General features: G+C 36.1%; 3 protein-coding genes across 3 annotated transcripts; all 3 read right to left on the bottom strand.

The window, feature by feature from the left end:
- Nucleotides 1-6,123: 6,123 nt before the first annotated feature.
- Nucleotides 6,124-8,010, bottom strand: LOC123199260 (leucine-rich repeat receptor-like serine/threonine-protein kinase RGI4). The gene has a single exon (XM_044614200.1). The coding sequence runs from the start codon at nucleotides 8,008-8,010 to the stop codon at nucleotides 6,124-6,126; it is 1,887 nt and encodes a 628-aa protein (XP_044470135.1).
- Nucleotides 8,011-10,826: 2,816 nt separating this feature from the next.
- Nucleotides 10,827-12,618, bottom strand: LOC123199196 (leucine-rich repeat receptor-like serine/threonine-protein kinase RGI4). Its single transcript, XM_044614127.1, has 2 exons — nucleotides 12,083-12,618; nucleotides 10,827-11,956 (listed from the first exon to the last, which is right to left on the bottom strand). The coding sequence occupies exons 1-2, from the start codon at nucleotides 12,567-12,569 to the stop codon at nucleotides 10,827-10,829; spliced, it is 1,617 nt and encodes a 538-aa protein (XP_044470062.1). The 5' UTR covers nucleotides 12,570-12,618.
- A 1,397-nt stretch (nucleotides 12,619-14,015) lies between these two features.
- Nucleotides 14,016-18,264, bottom strand: LOC123214398 (leucine-rich repeat receptor-like serine/threonine-protein kinase RGI4). The gene is made up of 2 exons (XM_044634142.1): nucleotides 15,367-18,264; nucleotides 14,016-15,268 (listed from the first exon to the last, which is right to left on the bottom strand). The coding sequence occupies exons 1-2, from the start codon at nucleotides 18,191-18,193 to the stop codon at nucleotides 14,814-14,816; spliced, it is 3,282 nt and encodes a 1,093-aa protein (XP_044490077.1). The 5' UTR covers nucleotides 18,194-18,264; the 3' UTR covers nucleotides 14,016-14,813.
- Nucleotides 18,265-19,719: the final 1,455 nt, after the last annotated feature.

Below are 19,719 nucleotides of genomic sequence, written 5' to 3'. Positions count from 1 at the left end.
GGCAAAACACGAGAGAGAGATATTAGATTTGTCTGTACTTTGTTTGTGTATCCCACATTGGTTAGGAGTATAAGGATTTGACTAATTAAATAATCTGTGAGCTCCATAAACTGTCAAGATGTGTTTTAGGTTGAAAAGCCCAGAAACAAAATCATGCTAGACTCTGTGTCTAGAGTGAATAATATCTTAACAGTGCATCAAGCAATTGGACTAGAGATGTTACCAATGGTATCAGAGCGACTCCGCACGTCCTCTTGAATAATTGTGGGGCAAACCTCAACGAGGATATTGAGTTCCAAAGGGGGGTGTATGTGATACCCTTAGGCAAATCCCACATCAACAAAACAAAAAAAGAGGTGTTTAGTTTGTCTATACTCTATCTATGTATCCACATCGGTTAGGGGTAAGAGGATTTAACTGGTTAAATAGTCTGTGGGCTCCTTAAACTATAAAAATGTGTTTTTGGGTTGCAAACACAAAAGCAAAATCATGATGGATTATGTATTCAAAGTGGACAATATCTTGACAGTGGGTGGGAATATGGGATCAGAGATGTTACAGAACACCTTTGATTTATCTCATGAAATACATTCAAACTTTCCTTGGAAAGTTCTCAATATTCAGCAAAAAGTATCTGGCTCCACTTTTTGCTAGTATTTGTGTGAATTTACTCTAATACTCCCATGCTCGCTTGTGAGGAACCTTGAATTGAAACTAATTTTGTTTTCCATATATGCAGTATTTGTAGAAAGACACTGCATAATCCTTTCCAACAACGGTATCCTAGCTAGATTTGGAAGAAGAAAATACAAATTTATTTCCTACAATTGTACTGCCTATATAAGTTAGTACAACTTGTTCTCAATTCGCTTCCCTTTCATCACTGTCATAACCCATAGTAAAACCTTTAGAATCCCACTTGTGAAGCTACTAAAAAACCATGTAATGTCTTCTCTAGCTTCCCCAAATAAATCAAATTCTCCTTCAATTCTGACACGTTTAACATTCTCTAATGTTGTAACTGTAGCATCAAACATCTTTATCCTATCAATCCATATCCCTACTAACAATAACTAATGTTTTACCTATAATAACAATAACTTAATTTGCAATCATATCATCTTATTTTGGATATACAGCCTAACATATGGGGACAAAGAGATTACTAGATTTTAAAAATCAGAACTTGTTGACACTGAAGAAAGCTTATTGTGCTCGACAGTAAATACTAGATCAAAGCTTTATAGATTGCCAATAGATCAAAAAGAAGTTAACCCGAAAATTTATTGTTTCCTAAGAACATATGGGTCAACTTTGTTACATTTGCAATTTGAACACTTATTATACCTGATAACTGATTTAAGTTTGAGTAAAGGAGATGATGCTTCACAAGTTTGCAAAAGTTATTGGCATGTTGCTGTCTTGAACTGTCTCAGTAATTATATATTAAATTCTTCATATAGATTAAAATGAACCACCGTGCTCTTATTTACAATCCCTTAATTAATCTTACATATGATCAGATATCCTTTATACAAAAAGACCAAGAAATTCAATGCATAATTAATATCCCAATAACCTTTCAATTACATAAAACCTGCAAATACATATACTATAGTAATCTAAGATGGAATACACAATCTATTAGGTCAAGTATGTTACCGTCAGACAGTTTTTAGAATCCTCTTTTAGCTTATATATTTTGCCTGACAGTAAATACAGTTTCAAAGCTTGTTAGATTGCCAATGGATCAACAGGAAGCTCACCAGAAAAGTTATTGTTGCCTAAAAACAGATGGGTGAGCTTTGTGCAGTTTGCAAGCTCAAGAGGTAATACACCCGACAAGAGATTGAAATTTAAGTAAAGCTCTTGAAGCTTGACAAGTTTTCCATAACTTGGTGGTATGTTTCCAGTCGGAAAATTAATCAAGAGATTCAAGTATGTAAGGTTTGTGGAGTTTCCAATATAACCTGGAATTGCACCCACTAAGTTGTTGTTCTGAAAGCTTAATTCTTGAAGCTTCAAAAGTTTTTCAAAACTTCTTGGTATGCTACCAGTTAGATTATTGAATGAGAGATGTAAGTGTGTCAACTTTGTGCAATTTCCAATATCATCTGGAATTGTGCCCACAAAATTGTTGTTCCATATTCTTAATTATTAAAGCTTCACAAGTTTTCCAAAGCTTATTGGTATGCTATCAGTTAGAAAATCGAGTGAGAAATCTAATTGTGTTAGCTTTGTGCAATTTGCAGTATCATCTAGAATTGCACCCACTAAACCATTCTTCCATAATTTTACTATTTGAAGCTTCACAAGTTTCCTGAAAATTCTTGTCATGCTGGCAGATAGAAGATTTATTGACATACTCAAGCTTGTCAGCTCTATGCAATTTCCAAAATCATCCGGAATTGGACTCACTAAGCCGTTGTTCCATCATATTAGATCTTAAAGCTTCATTAGTTTTCCAAAACTTCTTGGTGTGCTACCAATTAGAAGATTATTTGCCATACTCAAGTGTGTCAATTTTGTGCAATTTCCAAGATCATCTGGAATTGGAACTTACATGTTGAAGCTTCACAAGTTTTCCAAACTTCTTGGTACACTGCTAGTTAGACAATTCAATGAGAGATCCAAGAATGTCAGGTTTGTGCAATTTCCAAGACAATCTGGAATTGCGCCCACTGAACTGTTGTTCCATAATCTTAGATCTTTAAGCTTTATGAGTTTTGCAAAGCCTCTAGGCATGTTTCCGGTTAAAAAATTCATTGAGACATCGAAATTTGTCAACTCTGTGCAGTTTCCAAAATCATCTGGAATTTTCCTCCAAAGCCATTACTCCAAAATCATATATCTTCAATCTATATAAGTTTTCCAAAACTTCTTGGTAAATTGCCAGATAGAAGATTCTGTGAGATATTCATAAATATGAGCTCTTTGCAACTTCCAATTTGGTTTGGAATTATACCAGAGATTGAATTCATAAACAAGTACAGGCTCTGCAGCTGGCTGCAATTTCCAATCTCTTTTGGGATATGACCTGAAAGTTGTGCTTTATAAATGATTAGTTTCTGAATTCTTTTCAGCATTCCAATGGATGAAGGAATACTTGCGGAAAGTTTGGTTTAAGACAAGTCCAACCAAACAAAGTTGGTGCAGTTTCCTATCTCTGTTGGTATTTCATCCACTGTGATGGCTTGTGTTTCCAAAGTGCACAATACACGGGTTATTAAACCAGGATGTTACATATCGCTTGTTACCCATTTTCATTGTTATCTTTTTCTAATATCATTTAGGTATTGATACTTATTTTTCTTCTTCCCTTTTTAATGATGAAGATGATAAAGTTTTTGGTAGTGGGAAGGTGTAAATACCATTAACCTTTCAAATAATGGTGTGAGAAAGCCAATTTTGTGGCACAAAGGCCTTTGCATTCACAACTTTAGTAAGCAATATAAGAATTCTGGCAAGATGTTACAGGAGTAAAAAGTGTCAATGAGCTACACATTATGTATTCAATCTAAGTTCAAACTGGCCCCAAACTTGACTCAGCTCATATTGAATCCACCCCTTGTTTTGTTTGACCATGTCGTTGATGTAATAATGATCCATAGCCCATCACCATTGGATCATATTGAAATGGCCAATAGGTTAGTCAATGAAAATAATAACAAAATGTAGACAATTTCTGTTAAATATTTGTTTTATGGAATGCATGTGACTTTTGTTTTTTTTTAATTTTTTGCTCCAGATATTTAAATAAACTTGCCTAGTCAATTGTATTCGTGTTCTAAAGGAATTTGTTAGATGTGCTACGATTTTCAGGATCATGACCAAGCTGACTTGCTTTATTTTCGTAAACTTCACCAATTTTCAGTTTGTAAATTAGCTATATATATGAGCTGATAGTTGAATAAAAAATATATCTCAACTGAAACATATTAATTTTTTTTGGTGTTTTCTCTACTACGTCAGCTCTATTCATCTTCATTCATTTTTTTTGTTCTTCTTCTAAAACCAACAATTGGTATCAAAGCTTTATTTCTTGAGGGATCTGTGAGTGTTAGGACCATCAAACACTACTCATAAACACAAAAATGTCAAACATAGAAGGAGACTCAACCTTTTCTGCATTGGCACCTCCAGTCTTTGATGAGGAAAATTACAACATGTGGGCTGTTCGAATGGAAGCTTACCTAGAAGCTCTAGATCTTTGGGAAGTTGTGGAAGAAGATTATGTAGTTCCTCCACTGCCGAATATTCACATCATGGCTCAAATCAAGAATCACAAGGAAAGAAGAGCAGAAAATCAAAGGCCAAAGCTTGTTTGTTTGCTGTTATTTCAACAATCGTATTCTCGTGAATTATGTCTCTCAAAACAATAAAAGAAATCTGGGATTTTCTAAAGAAAGAATTTGAAAGAGATGACAGAATAAAGGGCATGAAGGTGCTAAACCTAATAAGAGAATTTAAGCTGCAAAAAATGAAAGAATCAGAGACAATCAAAGAATACTTTGATAGATTGCTCAGCATAGCTAACAAGGTAAGGTTATTTGGTACTGAATTTCCTGATTCTAAGATTGTCAAAAAAATTCTTGTAACCGTTCTAGAAAATTATGAAGCTTCAATAACCTCATTGGAAAACACAAAGGATCTATCCAAGATCACTTTGGTAGAAGTTTTGAATGCTTTGCAGGCTCAAGAGCAAAGAAGACTTGTGAGGCAAAATGATTTTGTCGAAGGTGCTATGTTAGCCAAGCACCAAGATACCACAACAAATAACAAGAAAAAGAACCATAAGGAAGGTCAAACTTCAAGTGTTGAGAACTCTACAAATAACAACAACAGAGGCAATGATGGAGGCTCAAACAGAAATTATCCTCCTTGTCAATATTGTAAGAAAAAAAGGCATCCACCTTTCGGATGTTGGTGGAGACCAGATGCGAAGTGTAACAAATGCAATCAGCTATGACATGAAGCTGTGATTTGCAAAAGCAATGTTCAGAAGCAAGGAGAAGCCCATGTAGCTGATCAAGACGAAGAAGACCAAATGTTTGTCACAACATGTTTTTCAACTGCAATTTCTTCTAAAAACTGGTTAATTGATAGTGGTTGCACAAACCATATGACTTTGGATAAAACTCTCATCAAGGAGTTGAAGCTTTCAAAAGCTATGAGGGTTAGAATAGGCAATGGTGGCTATCTTCCTGCAAAAGGGATTGGAACTATTGCAATTACAACTAGCTCAAGTACAAAAACAATTTTTGATGTTCTTTACGTACCTGACATTAATCAAAATTTACTAAGTGTTGGCCAGCTGTTGGAAAAAGGATTTAAAGTATCTTTTGAAGATCTTCATTGTCTCATTTTTGAAGCAATTGGAAAAGAAATTTTAAGGGTTAAAATGAGAGGTAAAAGCTTCTCATATAAACCAATGGAGGAGTAAATAGCTTATTTCAATAAAGTCAGCAACACGAAAATTTGGCACAAGAGGTTTGGCCATTGTCACCTTCAAAGGATGCTGAAATTACAGAAGAATGACATGACAAGAGGTCTACCAAAGCTTGACAATCATCTACCAAATTGTATTGCTTGTCAATTTGGTAAACAAAACATGCTACCATTTCCCAAGTTAACTTGGAGAGCTTCTTATAAGCTACAACTTATTCACACAGATGTTGCAGGACCACAAAGAACACCATCATTACAAGGTAGCCTTTACTACATTCTTTTCATTGATGATTTCACAAGAATGTATTGGATTTTTTTCTTGAAATTCAAGTCCGAAGTATTGGTGTATTTTGAAAGTTTAAGAAAATGGTAGAAAATCAAAGTGGCTGCAAGATTCAATTGTTAAGGTCTGATAATAGAAAAGAATACATTTCAGCAGAATTTAATTTATTTTGCAATGAAGTTGGCATTGAATATCAACTTATTGTTCCATACACGCAATTGCTGTTTAAAAAACAGAGATCAGGTTTCCTGGACTTGTCAATTAATAGTATAACTGATTTTTTTTCCTAAAATAACAATGACTTTGCCACCATGTCATCATATTTTGGGTATACAGGCTAACATAGAAGTTGTTGATACTAAAGAAAGACTCTAAAACAGGACCAAAGCTTGTTAGATTGCCAATGGATCACCTGGAAGCTCACCCAAAAATTTATTGTTGCCTACGAACAGATGGGTGAGTTCTGTACAGTTTACAAGTGCAGAAGGTATTACACTTGACAACTGATTGAAACTTAAGTAAAGCTGTTGAAGCTTCACAAGTTTTCCGAAACTTATGGGTATTTTGCTGGTTAGAAAATTGAATGAGAGATCAATGTATGTCAACTCCGTGCAATTTCCAATATCACTTGGAATTGCACCCACTAAGTTGTTGCTCCATAATCTTAATTCTTTAAGCTTTATAAGTTTTCCAAAACTTCTTGGTATGCTGCCAATTAAAAAATTATCTGATAGAGCAAGGAATACCAACTCTGTGCAATTTCCAAGATCGTCTGGAATTGAACCCACTATACTATTGTTCCATAATCTTAGTTCCTGAAGCTTCACAAGTTTTCCAAAACTTCTTGGTATGCTACCAGTTACATTATTTGATGTGATACTCAAATATGTCAACTGAGTGCAGTTTCCAAGATCTTCTGGAATTGGACCCACTAAACTGTTGTTCCATAATCTTAATTCTTGAAGCATCACAAGTTTTCCAAAACTTCTTGGTATGGTGCCCGTTAGAAGATTATTTGAGATACTCAAAAATGTCAATTCTGTGCAGTTTCCAAGATCATCTGGAATTGAACCCACTAAGTTGTTGCTCCACAATCTTAGTTCTTTAAGTTTGATAAGTTTTCCCAAGCTTCTTGGTATCCAGCCATTTAGATTATTGGATGAGATACTCAAGTATGTCAACTCTGTGCAGTTTCCAAGATCAATCGGAATCGAACCCATTAAATTGTTGTTCCATAATCTTAATTCTGTAAGCTTCACAAGTCTTCCAAAACTTCTTGGTATGTTGTCTGTTAGATTATTGGATGAGAAATTCAAGTATTTCAACTCTCTGCAATTTCCAAGATCATCTGGAATTGGACCCACTAAACTGTTGTTCCATAATCTCAAATCTTGAAGCTTCACAAGTTTTCCAAAACTTCTTGGTATGCTACCAGAAAGAAGATTCAATGAGAGATCCAGGTATGTCAGCTCTGTGCAGTTTCCAATCTCTTCAGGGATATGACCTGACAGTTGTGCTCTATAAATGAATAATGCTTGAAGTCTTTTCAGCTTCCCAATTGAGGAAGGAAGACTTCCAGATATATTGGTATCAGCTAAGCCCAATCCAACTAAATTGCTGCAGTTTGTTATCTCCTCTGGTAGCTCACCCTCTAGATGATTTCCACCTGCTCGGAACAATTGTAACTTGCTCAATTCTCCGATAGTGTTCGGAATTTTCCCACTGAGTTGATTGCTGTGGAGTGACAGAAGTGAAAGACTTGACAAGTCTCCAATGCCAGAAGGAATTTCGCCTTTAAGAAAGTTCGTGTTGAGATATAAACTTTGCAGTCTTTTTAGATTGCATATTTCTGATGGGATATTTCCTGACAGAAAATTGTAACTGAGATCAACGGAGACAAGCTTGCGATATTCTCCAAGTTCTTTGGGAATCGTGCCAGTGAGACTGCAGGATGAGATCTTAAGGGTCTTCAAGGACTTGAGAGATTGAAAATTTGAAGGCACTGGACCTTCCAATTCTACTGCACTCAGGCTTATATTCACCACGTCTCCATTCAAGTTGCAATGGATCCCAAACCATTTGCATGGAATCGAGTCTGCAGGACTCCAGGTTTTCAAAGCATCTGCGGGGCATTTTAAACTGTTCTTCCAGGTTAAGAGAGCTTGGCCTTGTTCGTCAACAGAATAGCTATAAGAGAAGAGAAGAGAGTTAACCGAGAGAAACAAAGTGAAGGAGAAGATATTCGGAGAAAACAAGCTATTCATTACAGTTTCAGGCATTGCTAAACGATGAGAAGAGGTGATCTGTGGTTGTAATTCTGAAAGAGTTGCACAAATTTAATTTTTCCAGGGGCCAGTATTTAAAAGCTAATTCCAATTCCATGTTCCCACAAGCACAAAGGGAATGTTTTTCATTATTAATCAAAGGAAATCTTCATTCAAGGTTTGACTGTAAATTTTTTTATGTATAGTTGGAGGTGTAAAACATTGACTCTACCAGATAAGGAACTGGAATTGTCTTCTGATCGACACAGCCACTTCATATTAAAAAATGTTCGGCAGTACAGATTTTCAGTGGTATCTTTTGAATGGTCTTTTAAAGTACTGATATTTTTTATTTTTTATTGTTTGTTTTTGAATGATGAAGATGATAAAGTCGGTGGTAGTGAGAAGGTGCATATATCATTAACCATTTTAATAATGAATTAGTGTAAATTCCACCATAAGTTAAAAGGAAATCTCACGTTTTCCTCTCTTACCTTCCATCAAATATATGAAATCAAGATGTTTTCTTCTATTTAAGTACTATCATAGTGATAAGCAAAGGATGGGGTGTGGATGGGCCCGTTCCTATTTACAGAGATTGAATTTGTCTTTGTCTCCATCCCCAGTTATGTCGAGAAATCCCCTTCTTGTAGGGAGTAGGGGAGGGTGGAGACCCTATATATATGGTCAAACTATCATCCTATATCAGTATTTTACATTACTAAAAAATGGTAATAGAAAATTGACTGAATAATTAGTGAGCTCCCAACTTATCAATAAGATTAAATAATCCTACAATTTTTATTGTCATAACTTCTTTCTCATTCTATTGTTGTCATATTTTACAAGATCCCTTTAAAATTTGAAGAAAATCTTGTGATGATTGAAATTCTAAGATCAACCAGATCTTACAGAATTCAATTCTAAATATTTCTTTGCAGCATCCATTTATCAGCATGGCAATTTACTTTTTTGCATTCCAAGAAGACTGAAGGTAAATAAAAGAATTAGATACATCTCCTATGTTTCAAGTTACTATGATTATGTACATGTTTCTTTCTCCTTCATCTGTCTCAAAAATTCATATAATTGATCATTTTTAACTGACTTTTTCTTTATAATTCACAGGTAGCTGACTCTGAATATTGCCTGTTACCTTAGTCTTTCTCTATAAATCTTATAGTTATTCAGAAGGAATTTTGCCTTTCAGAAGGTTTGTGTTGAGATATAAACTTTTCAATCAATTAAGCCATCATATTTCTTTGTGGTAACGAAAATATGAAATAAAAGGGATGTTGGGGTGTGTATAGATATCCACATTGCTTGAGAATAACAAGAGATGAATGATTAAATACTCTATAAACTCTTCAACTATCAAGGAAGGTTGTCACATAGGTTTTTAAATTGGTATTGAGATCAATGGAAATGAGCTGACAATATTCTCCAAGTTCTTTTGGAATTGTGCCAGTGAGACTACATGATGAGATGTTAAAGGTCTTCAAGAACTTTGAGAGATTGAAAATTTGAAGGCAGTGGACCTTCCAATTCTATGCATTAAGGCTTATACTCACCACTTTTTCATTTTAGTTGCAATGAATCCCAAACCGTTTATATGGACTGGATTCCAGGTTTTCAAAGCATCTGTGGAGAATTTTAAGCTATTCTTTCATGTTAAAAGAGCTTGGCCTTGTTCATCAATAGAATAGGTATGAGAGAAGAGAAGAGATCTAATATAACTGAGACAAACAAGGTGAAGAAGAAGATATCTGGAGAAAACAGGCATTTCATTACAGTTGGCACTGTGAAAAATGCAAAGCACAAATTATTCCTTATATTTGATGAATTGGAAGTCTCTTTTGATTGGCCATTTAATATCACAAAATGTTCACCATTATTATCATGTAACACTCTTAAGTAAATCTTATATTTGCAGTATTCAGGAGAGATATTAGATCATTAGGATTGTTAAAATAAAACTAGTCTCATATTTTAGCTTGCAAAGTCTAAAAACAAACCTTGATGGCTTGTATATCCAAAGTGGACAATATCTAGATTATTGGACCAAGATGTTAAACATCACTTGTTACCCATTTTAATTGTTATCTTTTTTAATGTCATTTAGGTATCGATACTTTTATATTTTTTTGTCTGTTTTTAAATGATGAAGATGATAAAGTTTCTGGTAGTGGAGAGGTGTAAATATCACTATGAAAAAGCCATTCTTGCGGCACAAAGGCCTTTGCATTCACATCTTTAATAAGCAATATAAGAATTATGGCCAGACATTAAAGGAGGAAGAAGTGTCAAGGAGCTAGGCATTATTGATTCAAGCTAAGCACGAGCTGGCTCTAAACTTAACTTGGCTCGGATCACGTGTCCTAGATGTAATGATGATCTATAGCCATTAGCAATGGAGCACGCTGAAATGGCTGAAAGGTTAGTCAATGAAAATAATAATAAAATCTCAATGGTTTCTTTAACTTATGGTGCCCAAGTGATTTACTCTCCAACATTTTAAAATCCAAAGTAGCCCACATGGAGAGAGACTCTAGAATGTTGTCTATTTGTTTATTGTGCCCAGCAATGTATGTAAGATTAAGCCTTTTAGATTGTCAATGTACAAACCGGAATAGCATCGGAAGAGTAATTTTTGTTCAAAGACCAGAGATCAAGTTTATTGGACATGCATAAATGAATCAATTACTAATATAACTGAATTTTTTTCCTAAAATAATAATGACTCTGCCACCATGTCCCCATATATTGGCTATACAGGCTAACATAAAAGTTGTTGATACTGAACAAAGACTATAAAACAGGATCAAAGCCTGTTAGGTTGCCAATGGGTCAACAAGAAGCTCACCCGAAAAATTATTATGGTCTAAGAACAGATGGGTGAGTTCTGTGCAGTTTGCAAGTTCAGAAGGTATTACACTTGACAACTGATTGAAACTTAAGTAAAGCTCTTCAAGTTCAAGAAGTTTTCCAAAACTTCTTGGTATGCTGCCAGTTAGGAAATTGAATGAGAGATCAATGTATGTCAACTCAGTACAGTTTCCAAGATCTTTTGGAATTGGACCCACTAGACTGTTGTTCCATAATCTTAATTGTTGAAGTTTCACAAGTTCTCCCAAAATTCTTGGTATGCTGCCAATTAGAAAATTATTTGATAGAGCAATGTATGTCAGTTCTGTGCAATTTCCAAGATCATCTGGAATTGGACCCACTAAATTGTTTCTCCATAATCTTAGTTCTTGAAGCTTCACAAGTTTTCCAAAACTTTTTGGTATGTTGCCGGTTAGAAAATTTATTGAGATACTCAGGAGTATCAACTCTGTGCAGTTTCCAAGATCTTCTGGAATTGGACCCACTAGACTATTGCTCCATAATCTTAATTCTTGAAGTTTCAAAAGTTTTCCAAAACTTCTTGGTATGGTGCCCGTTAGAAGATTATCTGAGATAGTCAAATAAGTCAATTCTATGCAGTTTCCTAGATCATTTGGAATTGAACCCACTAAATCGTTGCCCCATAATCTTAATTCTTTAAGTTTCGCAAGTCTTCCAAAACTTCTTGGTATGTTGCCTGTTAGATTATTGGAAGAGATATTCAAATATATCAACTCTATGCAATCTCCAAGATCATTTGGAATTGTACCCACTAAACTGTTGTTCCATAATCTCAAATCTTGAAGCTTCACAAGTTTTCCAAAACTTTTTGGTATTTTGCCATTTAAAAGATTTGATGAGAGATCCAAGTATGTCAGCTCTGTGCAGTTTCCAATCTCTCTGGGGGTATGACCTGCCAGTTGTGCTCCATAAATGAATAATGCTTGAAGTCTTTTCAGCTTTCCAATTGAGGAGGGAAGACTTCCAGAAATTTTGGTATCAGACAAGCCCAACCCAACTAAATTGGTGCAGTTTGTTATCTCCTCTGGTAGCTCGCCCTCTAGATAATTCCCACCTGCTCTGAACAATTGTAGCTTGCTCAATTCTCCAATAGTTTTTGGAATTTTCCCACTGAGTTGATTGCTATGGAGTGACAGAATAGAAAGACTTGACAAGTTTCCAACGCCAGAAGGAATTTCACCTTCAAGAAAGTTCGTGTTGAGATATAAACTATGCAGTCTTTTTAGACTGCATATTTCTGAAGGGATTTCTCCTGACAAAAAATTGTAACTGAGATCAATGGAAGTGAGCTCACGATATTCTCCAAGTTCTTTCGGAATCGTGCCAGTGAGACTGCATGATGAGATGTTAAGGGTCCTCAAGGACTTGAGAGATTGAAAATTTGAAGGCAGCGGACCTTCCAATTTTACTGCGTTCAGGCTTATATTCACCACTTCTCCACTGGGGTTGCAATGGATCCCAAACCATTTACATGGACTCAACTCCTCAGGATTCCAGGATTGCAAAGCATCTGTGGGACATTTTAAACTATTCTTCCAGGTTAAAAGAACTTGGCCTTGTTCATCGACAGAATAGCTATGAGAGAGGAGAAGAGACATAACTAAGAGAAACAAGGTGAAGAAGAAGATATTCGGAGAAAACAAGCTATTCCTTACAATTTCAGGCATTGCTTAAAGATGAGAAGAGGCGATTTGTTTCGGAATATGAAAGAACAGCGCAAAATTAATTTTTCCAGGGGCCTGTATTTAAAAGTTGAATCCATTTCCCTGTTCCCACAAGCACAAAGGGAATGTTTTTCATTATTAATCAAATCGAATCTTCATTCAGGGGTTGGCTGTAAAATTTTTAACATATAGTTGGAGATGTAAAATATTGACTGCATTAGATGAGGAACTGGAATTGTCTTTTGATACACAAACACTTTATATTGCAAAATGTTCAGCGCTTACAGATTTTCATTGGTATCTTTTTGAATGGTCTTTTTAGGTATTGATATTCTTTATTTTTTATTGTTTGTTTTTGGATGATGAAGATGATAAAGTTTGTAGTAGTGGGGAGGTGAAAATATCATTAAGCTTTTAAATAATGAATTAGTGTAAATTCCACCATAAGGTGGAAGGAAGGCATGATGTATTTTCTCATGTTTTCCTCTCTTTCCTTCCATCCAAACACGTGATGAAATCATCACATTTTTCTCCCCTTAAATACTATATAGTGATGACCAGGTGTGAATCGGGTGTAAATATATTTCGTGGTTAGCCCAGGCCTTGGTGTCAAGGATCCGATTGCCGAATCTAGTCGAGACCAAGAATCAAAACTTGGCAAGCCGAGCCCATGCTTTCAGTGGAAAACATTTTGCTCCGGCTGCAGAGGAATGGCTTCGAAAATGGCCCAAAGAGAAGTTGCCGGAGCCCATAACTGTGCCTAATTTGTCAGTCAACCGTAGAAGCAGTGCCGTCAAGTGTAACAAGTAACAACGTTGCTTCAAGTTCAAGACAAGACAAGATCGGCCATTTCTTTTAGCTAACTGTTGAGATCCCCATCTATTCATGTAGCGTAAATGACTATTTCAATGGAAGCTTCATTTTTGCAATCTTAATGTTTTATACTTGATTAGATCAGCTTTTACCCTTTCAAAGGGCCAACACTCAGGTTCAATTGGGTCAGTTGAATGTTTTGTAATAATGTGATAATTAAAATTTTTAAATGAATTTATTAAATAATATTGAATAATAAATGTTTCAAACTCACGTTTGTGTCAAGTTATAGGTTTGAAACTAAGATTTGATTCTCATCTTCTAAAATCAATGTCAATAATCAAGAAACGAGGTTCAAGTCTCTTCATCCTCAAAGAAAAATTTCACTAAATAAATAAATGATGTTTTTGTTAATATGATTTTGTTAATTGAATAGGTTATTCAAGGTGAGTCAACTTCAAAGGGTTTTAATAAGTAAATAAATAATATTGATACAAACATTAGGATTAAATCAATCTCGCCCAACAATTAAATTACAATTTAATACGATTCAATCAGTTTAATTCGAGGTTAATCCAATACTTCAATTGGTCAGTTTTAAAACCCTTTTTGAAGTCTCAACATGAGAAAAAGAAATGTGAAAATATGAGCACATTTTCTTTACCATTGAACAGTTGCTGCCATTAATACAGTAGTTGAACTAAAACTTCTTTAGAAAAGGACAAGAGAACTTCACAACAACAACTTGACAAAACATTGATATTGCATCATATACAGTTCTTGCTATTCAAGTAAGCCACAATTATACCAGCGGACCTGCAGTAGTACTCAAACTGGGACCTTAATTTCTCTGCAATGTGAAGCAATCTATAGTTTATTATATATTTACCAGCATTAAATTAATACAAGCATAAGGGTCTTTCTCCTCATGTGCTTAAGATTAGAACAACATGCTTTCTTCTACATCAAGGGAAGTATTATTCTTCTTTAGCAGCTTCTTTACATTCCAGGAAAGTACCTCTCAGAAACCACATGGCCATGTGCTGTGAGGAGCATGGGGCCATGTGAGCCTTGCTGTTAACACTGACTGGCTCAGACAAGGAGAAAGAGAGAGAATCTTATAACTTTGCAATAAATTATAATTACATAAGTACAAATCTACCAATCATTGCTTAACCTTCTGCTAATTCTGCAGTCATTCTCTCAATACTTCCCAAACAGTTCCACTTCTCTACTCCCAAGATAAATCATACCTTATTTTTGTTACATTGGTTAATAATATGCTGCGTTGCCTAATCTAATACGAAACTTGGGAAAATTACATCTTAAAACTCATATAAATTTCATACCAGAAGCTCATGTCTTGCACTTAGAATCGTAATAATCCCTTTCACTGGTCTAACTATAGAATATTTCTGCTGGGTTTTCTGATGATTAAACTGACTCATCGGAAAAGGCAAAAGAGCAGTGAGAAGATCCTTGTGACACTACTAGTTTAACTGGAGGCAAGGACTGAGGAGTAGATAAATGGCCTTTTGAAATGTCATTTTCTGGCCTTGTGGACTCAACATGTCTAATTTCTTTGAGCATTGCAACAACATCCTTCATCATGGGGCGATCATCGGCTCTTGTGCTGATGCAGAGAAAAGAAACAGCCAGTGTTTGAAGCATCTCATGCATAATAGGGTCAGGTCTCCCTCTAAGCTTAGGATCAAGAATGTCAACCGGGTCTCTTTTGCTTGCTGAATGGTCTCTAACCCACTGAACCAAGTATGCACCACCAGGCAAAGTTGGGTCCAGTGGATGCCTCCCTGTTAAAACCTCCAAAAGAACCACACCAAAACTGTACACATCACTTTTTTCTGTGATGGGCTGCATTGATGCATGCTCTGTTAAAAAAATAACCCACAAACAGAAACTGATTAATCACACAGGAAAAAGCTGATTTAGAATTAGAATCTGGAGTGAAAAAAGGTAAAGTGAATACCTGGGGCCATGTAACCATAAGAACCAGCTAAGTGAGGCTTTTGACTTGGTTTAGAAAGGTCATCATCAGGATTGCTATTGACAATTCTAGCGAGACCAAAGTCAGCAAGATAAGGCTGGTAGCCATGGCCTAACAACACATTCATTGCTTTAACATCTCCATGTAAAATTGCAGGCACACAATCATGATGCAAGTATGCAAGTGCATGTGCCACACCTAAAACAACATCATATCTAGCATCCCAGTCAGTTCCTCCTTTGCCTCCTGCTCCATGAAGCAGTGAACTCAAGCTTCCATTGGGGAGGTAATCATAGAAGAGCAGTTTCAGGTTCTTGTTTGATCCCCAGCCTAAAAGCCTGACAATGTTCTTATGCCTGATTGAACCTAGAGTCTGAATTTCGGAACTGAATGCACCAGACTCTTCTAATGACCACATCTTTTTCACTGCCAGTGTTTCCCCATTTGGAATTGTGACTCTATACACAACTCCTGAGCTTCCAGTGCCGATCACATTAGCTGATGTTAGGCTTCTGACAATATCATCAACGGAAAACTCAAGCTTCTGATACAAAGTCATCTCCCAAGTGTCATCTTCCATGAACCTTTTGCTAGCCATTCTGGTTCTGACTAACACATAAATTGCCAGTAGCACAAGTACTGCACTGCCACTGATGAGGATTAACATAGCTAGCCTCATTGCGGATCTGGCTTGGCCTGCATGTCTCAAGCTGTCTGTAGAAGCTACAACCCCACCGGAGATGTACAGACCTTGGTTAGAAGCAAGGTCACTGAGAGGGAGTTTTCGGAAAAACGGGGTGTTTGGCAATTCACCCAAGAAATCATTGAAGGAGACATTGAGGGACACAAGGTTTTGCAGGCTTGCAAGAACATCTAAGTTCCCAGATAGTTTGTTGTGGGAGAGATCAAGTATTCCTAGCTTGCTAAGACCAGAGAATTCCGATGGGATCTCTCCGGAAAACTGGTTGCAGCTAAGATTGAGAGCCATTTCAAGAGCTGGAATTTGACCAAGTTCCTTGGGAATTTCACCAGAAAAGCCATTGTTTCCAAGATCTAACAATATTAACTTCTTGCAAGACAAAATCTCCCCTGGAATTGTTCCAGAAAATTGATTCTTTCCCAGAAGAAGTTTGGTTAGCTGTGACAGTGAGCCAATGCTATGAGTTAGCTGACCAGAAAGCCTGTTGTCTGAAAGGTCCAGAAACTGTAGGCTTGTGGGCAGTGTATCAGGGACTGAACCTGTGAGCCCATTGGAATGGAGATCAAGAAACTCCAGGTTTTGACATCCAGCAATTGATGGAGGAATTCCTCCAACCAGATAGTTGTCACTCATGTCAACAAAATCTAAGCTCTTCAATTTTCCAATCTCTGATGGAATAGTACCGGCTAGCTTATTGCCATTCAATCGCAACCTTCGCAAGGTGGTGCAGTTGCCTATATCTGGAGGTATAAAGCCGGACAAACCATTGGAAAGTAGAAGCAGCTTCGTGATATTTCTCAATGCAAAAATCTCTTTTGGCATCGAACCAAAGAGGTTATTGTATGACAGATCTAGAGCCTGAAGTTCCTGACACTGAGAAAGACTCTTGGGAACATTGCCTGTCAAATTATTTTGCCAGGCAAAGAAAAGGGTCAAGCTCGTCAGACTGCCAATAACATCAGGAATCTCACCAGAAATTTCATTGTTGTCAATTTCCAGATGAGTCAGAGCTGTCCAATTTGAAATTTCGATAGGTATGGTACCAGACAATTGATTGACACTTAACTGAAGCTCTTGAAGCTGCAAAAGGTTCCCAAAGCTTCTTGGTATGCTGCCAGTCAAAAGATTCTCAGAAAAATCCAACACTATCAGCTCTGTGCAGCTACCAAGCTCCTCAGGAATTGCACCAACCAAGCTGTTATGCCACAAGAGTAAATTTTGAAGCTTGCTGAGCTTCCCAATTCCCCTTGGAATTGGACCAGATATAGAATTCTGATACAAGTACAGATTCCGCAACTCACTGCAGTCTCCAATCTCTTCAGGAATAGGGCCTGAAAGTAATGAAGTATAAATAGCTATGGTTTGAACCTTTTTCAGCTTTCCAATTGAAGAAGGAAGCCTTCCAGAAATGCTGGTTTCTGCAAGACCTAACATGACCAAGCTTGTGCAGTTTCCAATCTCCTCTGGCAGCTCACCCTTCAGATTCTGATTCCCTCCTGCTCTGAACACTTGCAGCTTGCTCAATGCTCCAATACTTTTTGGAATCTCCCCACTGAGTTGATTGTCATAGAGAGTCAAATAAGCAAGACTTGACAAGTTTCCAATGCCAGAAGGAATCTCACCGTCAAGAAAATTTGAGTTAAGATACAAACTTTCCAACTTGCTCAGCCTGCAAATCTCAATTGGAATCTCCCCTGAGAGAGAATTCCCACTAAGATCAACGAAAACAAGTTCGTCCAACTCCCCAAGCTCTTCTGGAATCCTCCCTGTGAGATTGCTGGATGATATTTTAAGTGTCTTCAGGGACTTCAAAGCCTGAAAATTTGAAGGTAATGAGCCCTGCAAATCCAGTCCTTTCAAGCTTATCTCCACCACTTCTCCATTGGAGTTGCAATGAATCCCAAACCATTTGCATGGACTTGTGTCCCCAGGATTCCAAGTCCCCAACACATCCCAAGAGCTGTTCAAACTGTTCTTCCATGTCAAAAGAGCCCGCCCTTGTTCATCAATAGAATAACAAGAATAAAACAGAAGAGAAGTTATAGTAACAAGCAAAGTGAAAGAAGTAATATTAGGAGAAACAAAGAGATGCCTTAGAGTTTCAGGCATTGCTCAGAGAGAAAAACAGGTGATCTGTTTTGGGATTGTAGAAGGGGGAACCTCATGTTTTGTTTATAGAAGAAAAGCAGAAGATCTGGATCCAAAGACCACCTTCCTTATTTTTTATATATTTTTTAATGTATGCAGATTGGAATTTAGTGTAAATTATCAAACGGGTCTTTTTATGAGGTGTTTTTTTAATTGACAATTTTACTTGAGTCAAATCATCGTTAGTCAATCCTAAACTAATCACATCAAATAAGAGATAACTGGGTTTAATAATTAATTTCATAGTCATTACACTAGATAAATTAATAGTTTGATTCGATTTTAAAGTATCTCATACAAGTTTCAAACTTATATTTTTTGCTTGGATGCCCCAACCATTAACAATCAAGCTATCCATTGGGGCCTTTTTTGGGGGTGTACTGTGTAGTTTCTGGTGTCATTTATGTGTTTTGTTTTCTGAAAATGTTTCTGCCTGTTTTTTTTTTTACCAGGACTAACTGTCAAAAAGGGAAATGTTGGTACTTGAAGCAACTAAAAACATTTCCATTTATTTTACTCAGTTTTAACAGATTTTACTTATCTTGTTGCCACTTTTTCTGGTCATATTGGTTGTCATACTCAAAAACAAAATTTCAAGTTGTCATAGTCAAGAGATAATAAGATTTTCCGAGCTCATATGATTAAGCAGCTCTAGAAACTGATTAGATTAGATGAAAAGTAATTAGGTTAATTTTGCTGACCTCCCCAATGTTTGTACACATTTTCAAAAGCTCACTATACTTTGAGAAATATCATTCACTTTACATTAAGATAAAGGTGGATCCAATCTAAATTGATTAGACTACATTGAACCGATCTTAAGTTAAGACTTTAACTCTATATCTTAACTCAAGATTCAATGACTCTTTTTCTTTTTTTTTTCGATGTTTTCCAACAAATTCTCCAATAATCTCATTGGCTCAAGCTAAACTTTTTGAATTTGAATCAAGCTTAAACCAATCCTTTTTTAGACTTAGCCCAACTTAACTTCACCCTTTCTCTTCAATAACAAAGGTCAATGATACTTATAAAGAGACAGACAATAATTCTCAAACTATAAGGGTTTTCCAATAACTACAGCAAAAATAAACAAAGTTTAGCAAAATTAACCCGAAAACATTCGTTAGTGGCATAATCAATTAACAAGATAGGATAGGAAGTCCAATTAACAGATTATCTCAAAGATAGTGATAGCTTAATGATCAAACCAACTAGACACAACAACCATTGAATGTTTTAGCTCTTCTTTCTTCTAATCAAATTGATCATATCTTCTTCAATAAGCCAAAAACTAGGGTGGTCCATCAATTTTTTTGTGGTCACAATTGATGAACTAGCCATGTGTTTGTTCTATCGCAATGTTTCAGTATCACTTCAATCATGTAAGCAGCTAAATACACAGTATTCTTATGTCACATAAGTGCACAAATTAAGGTGAAAAGTAGCCCATTATTAGGAGTTGGTGGATTCGAATACCTTATGAAAAA

This window comes from Mangifera indica, chromosome 1, assembly GCF_011075055.1.
Source record: "Mangifera indica cultivar Alphonso chromosome 1, CATAS_Mindica_2.1, whole genome shotgun sequence".
Lineage (NCBI taxonomy): Eukaryota > Viridiplantae > Streptophyta > Magnoliopsida > Sapindales > Anacardiaceae > Mangifera > Mangifera indica.
The sequence above is the reverse complement of the archived record's forward strand: the minus strand, read 5'-3'. Positions and strand labels throughout refer to the sequence as shown.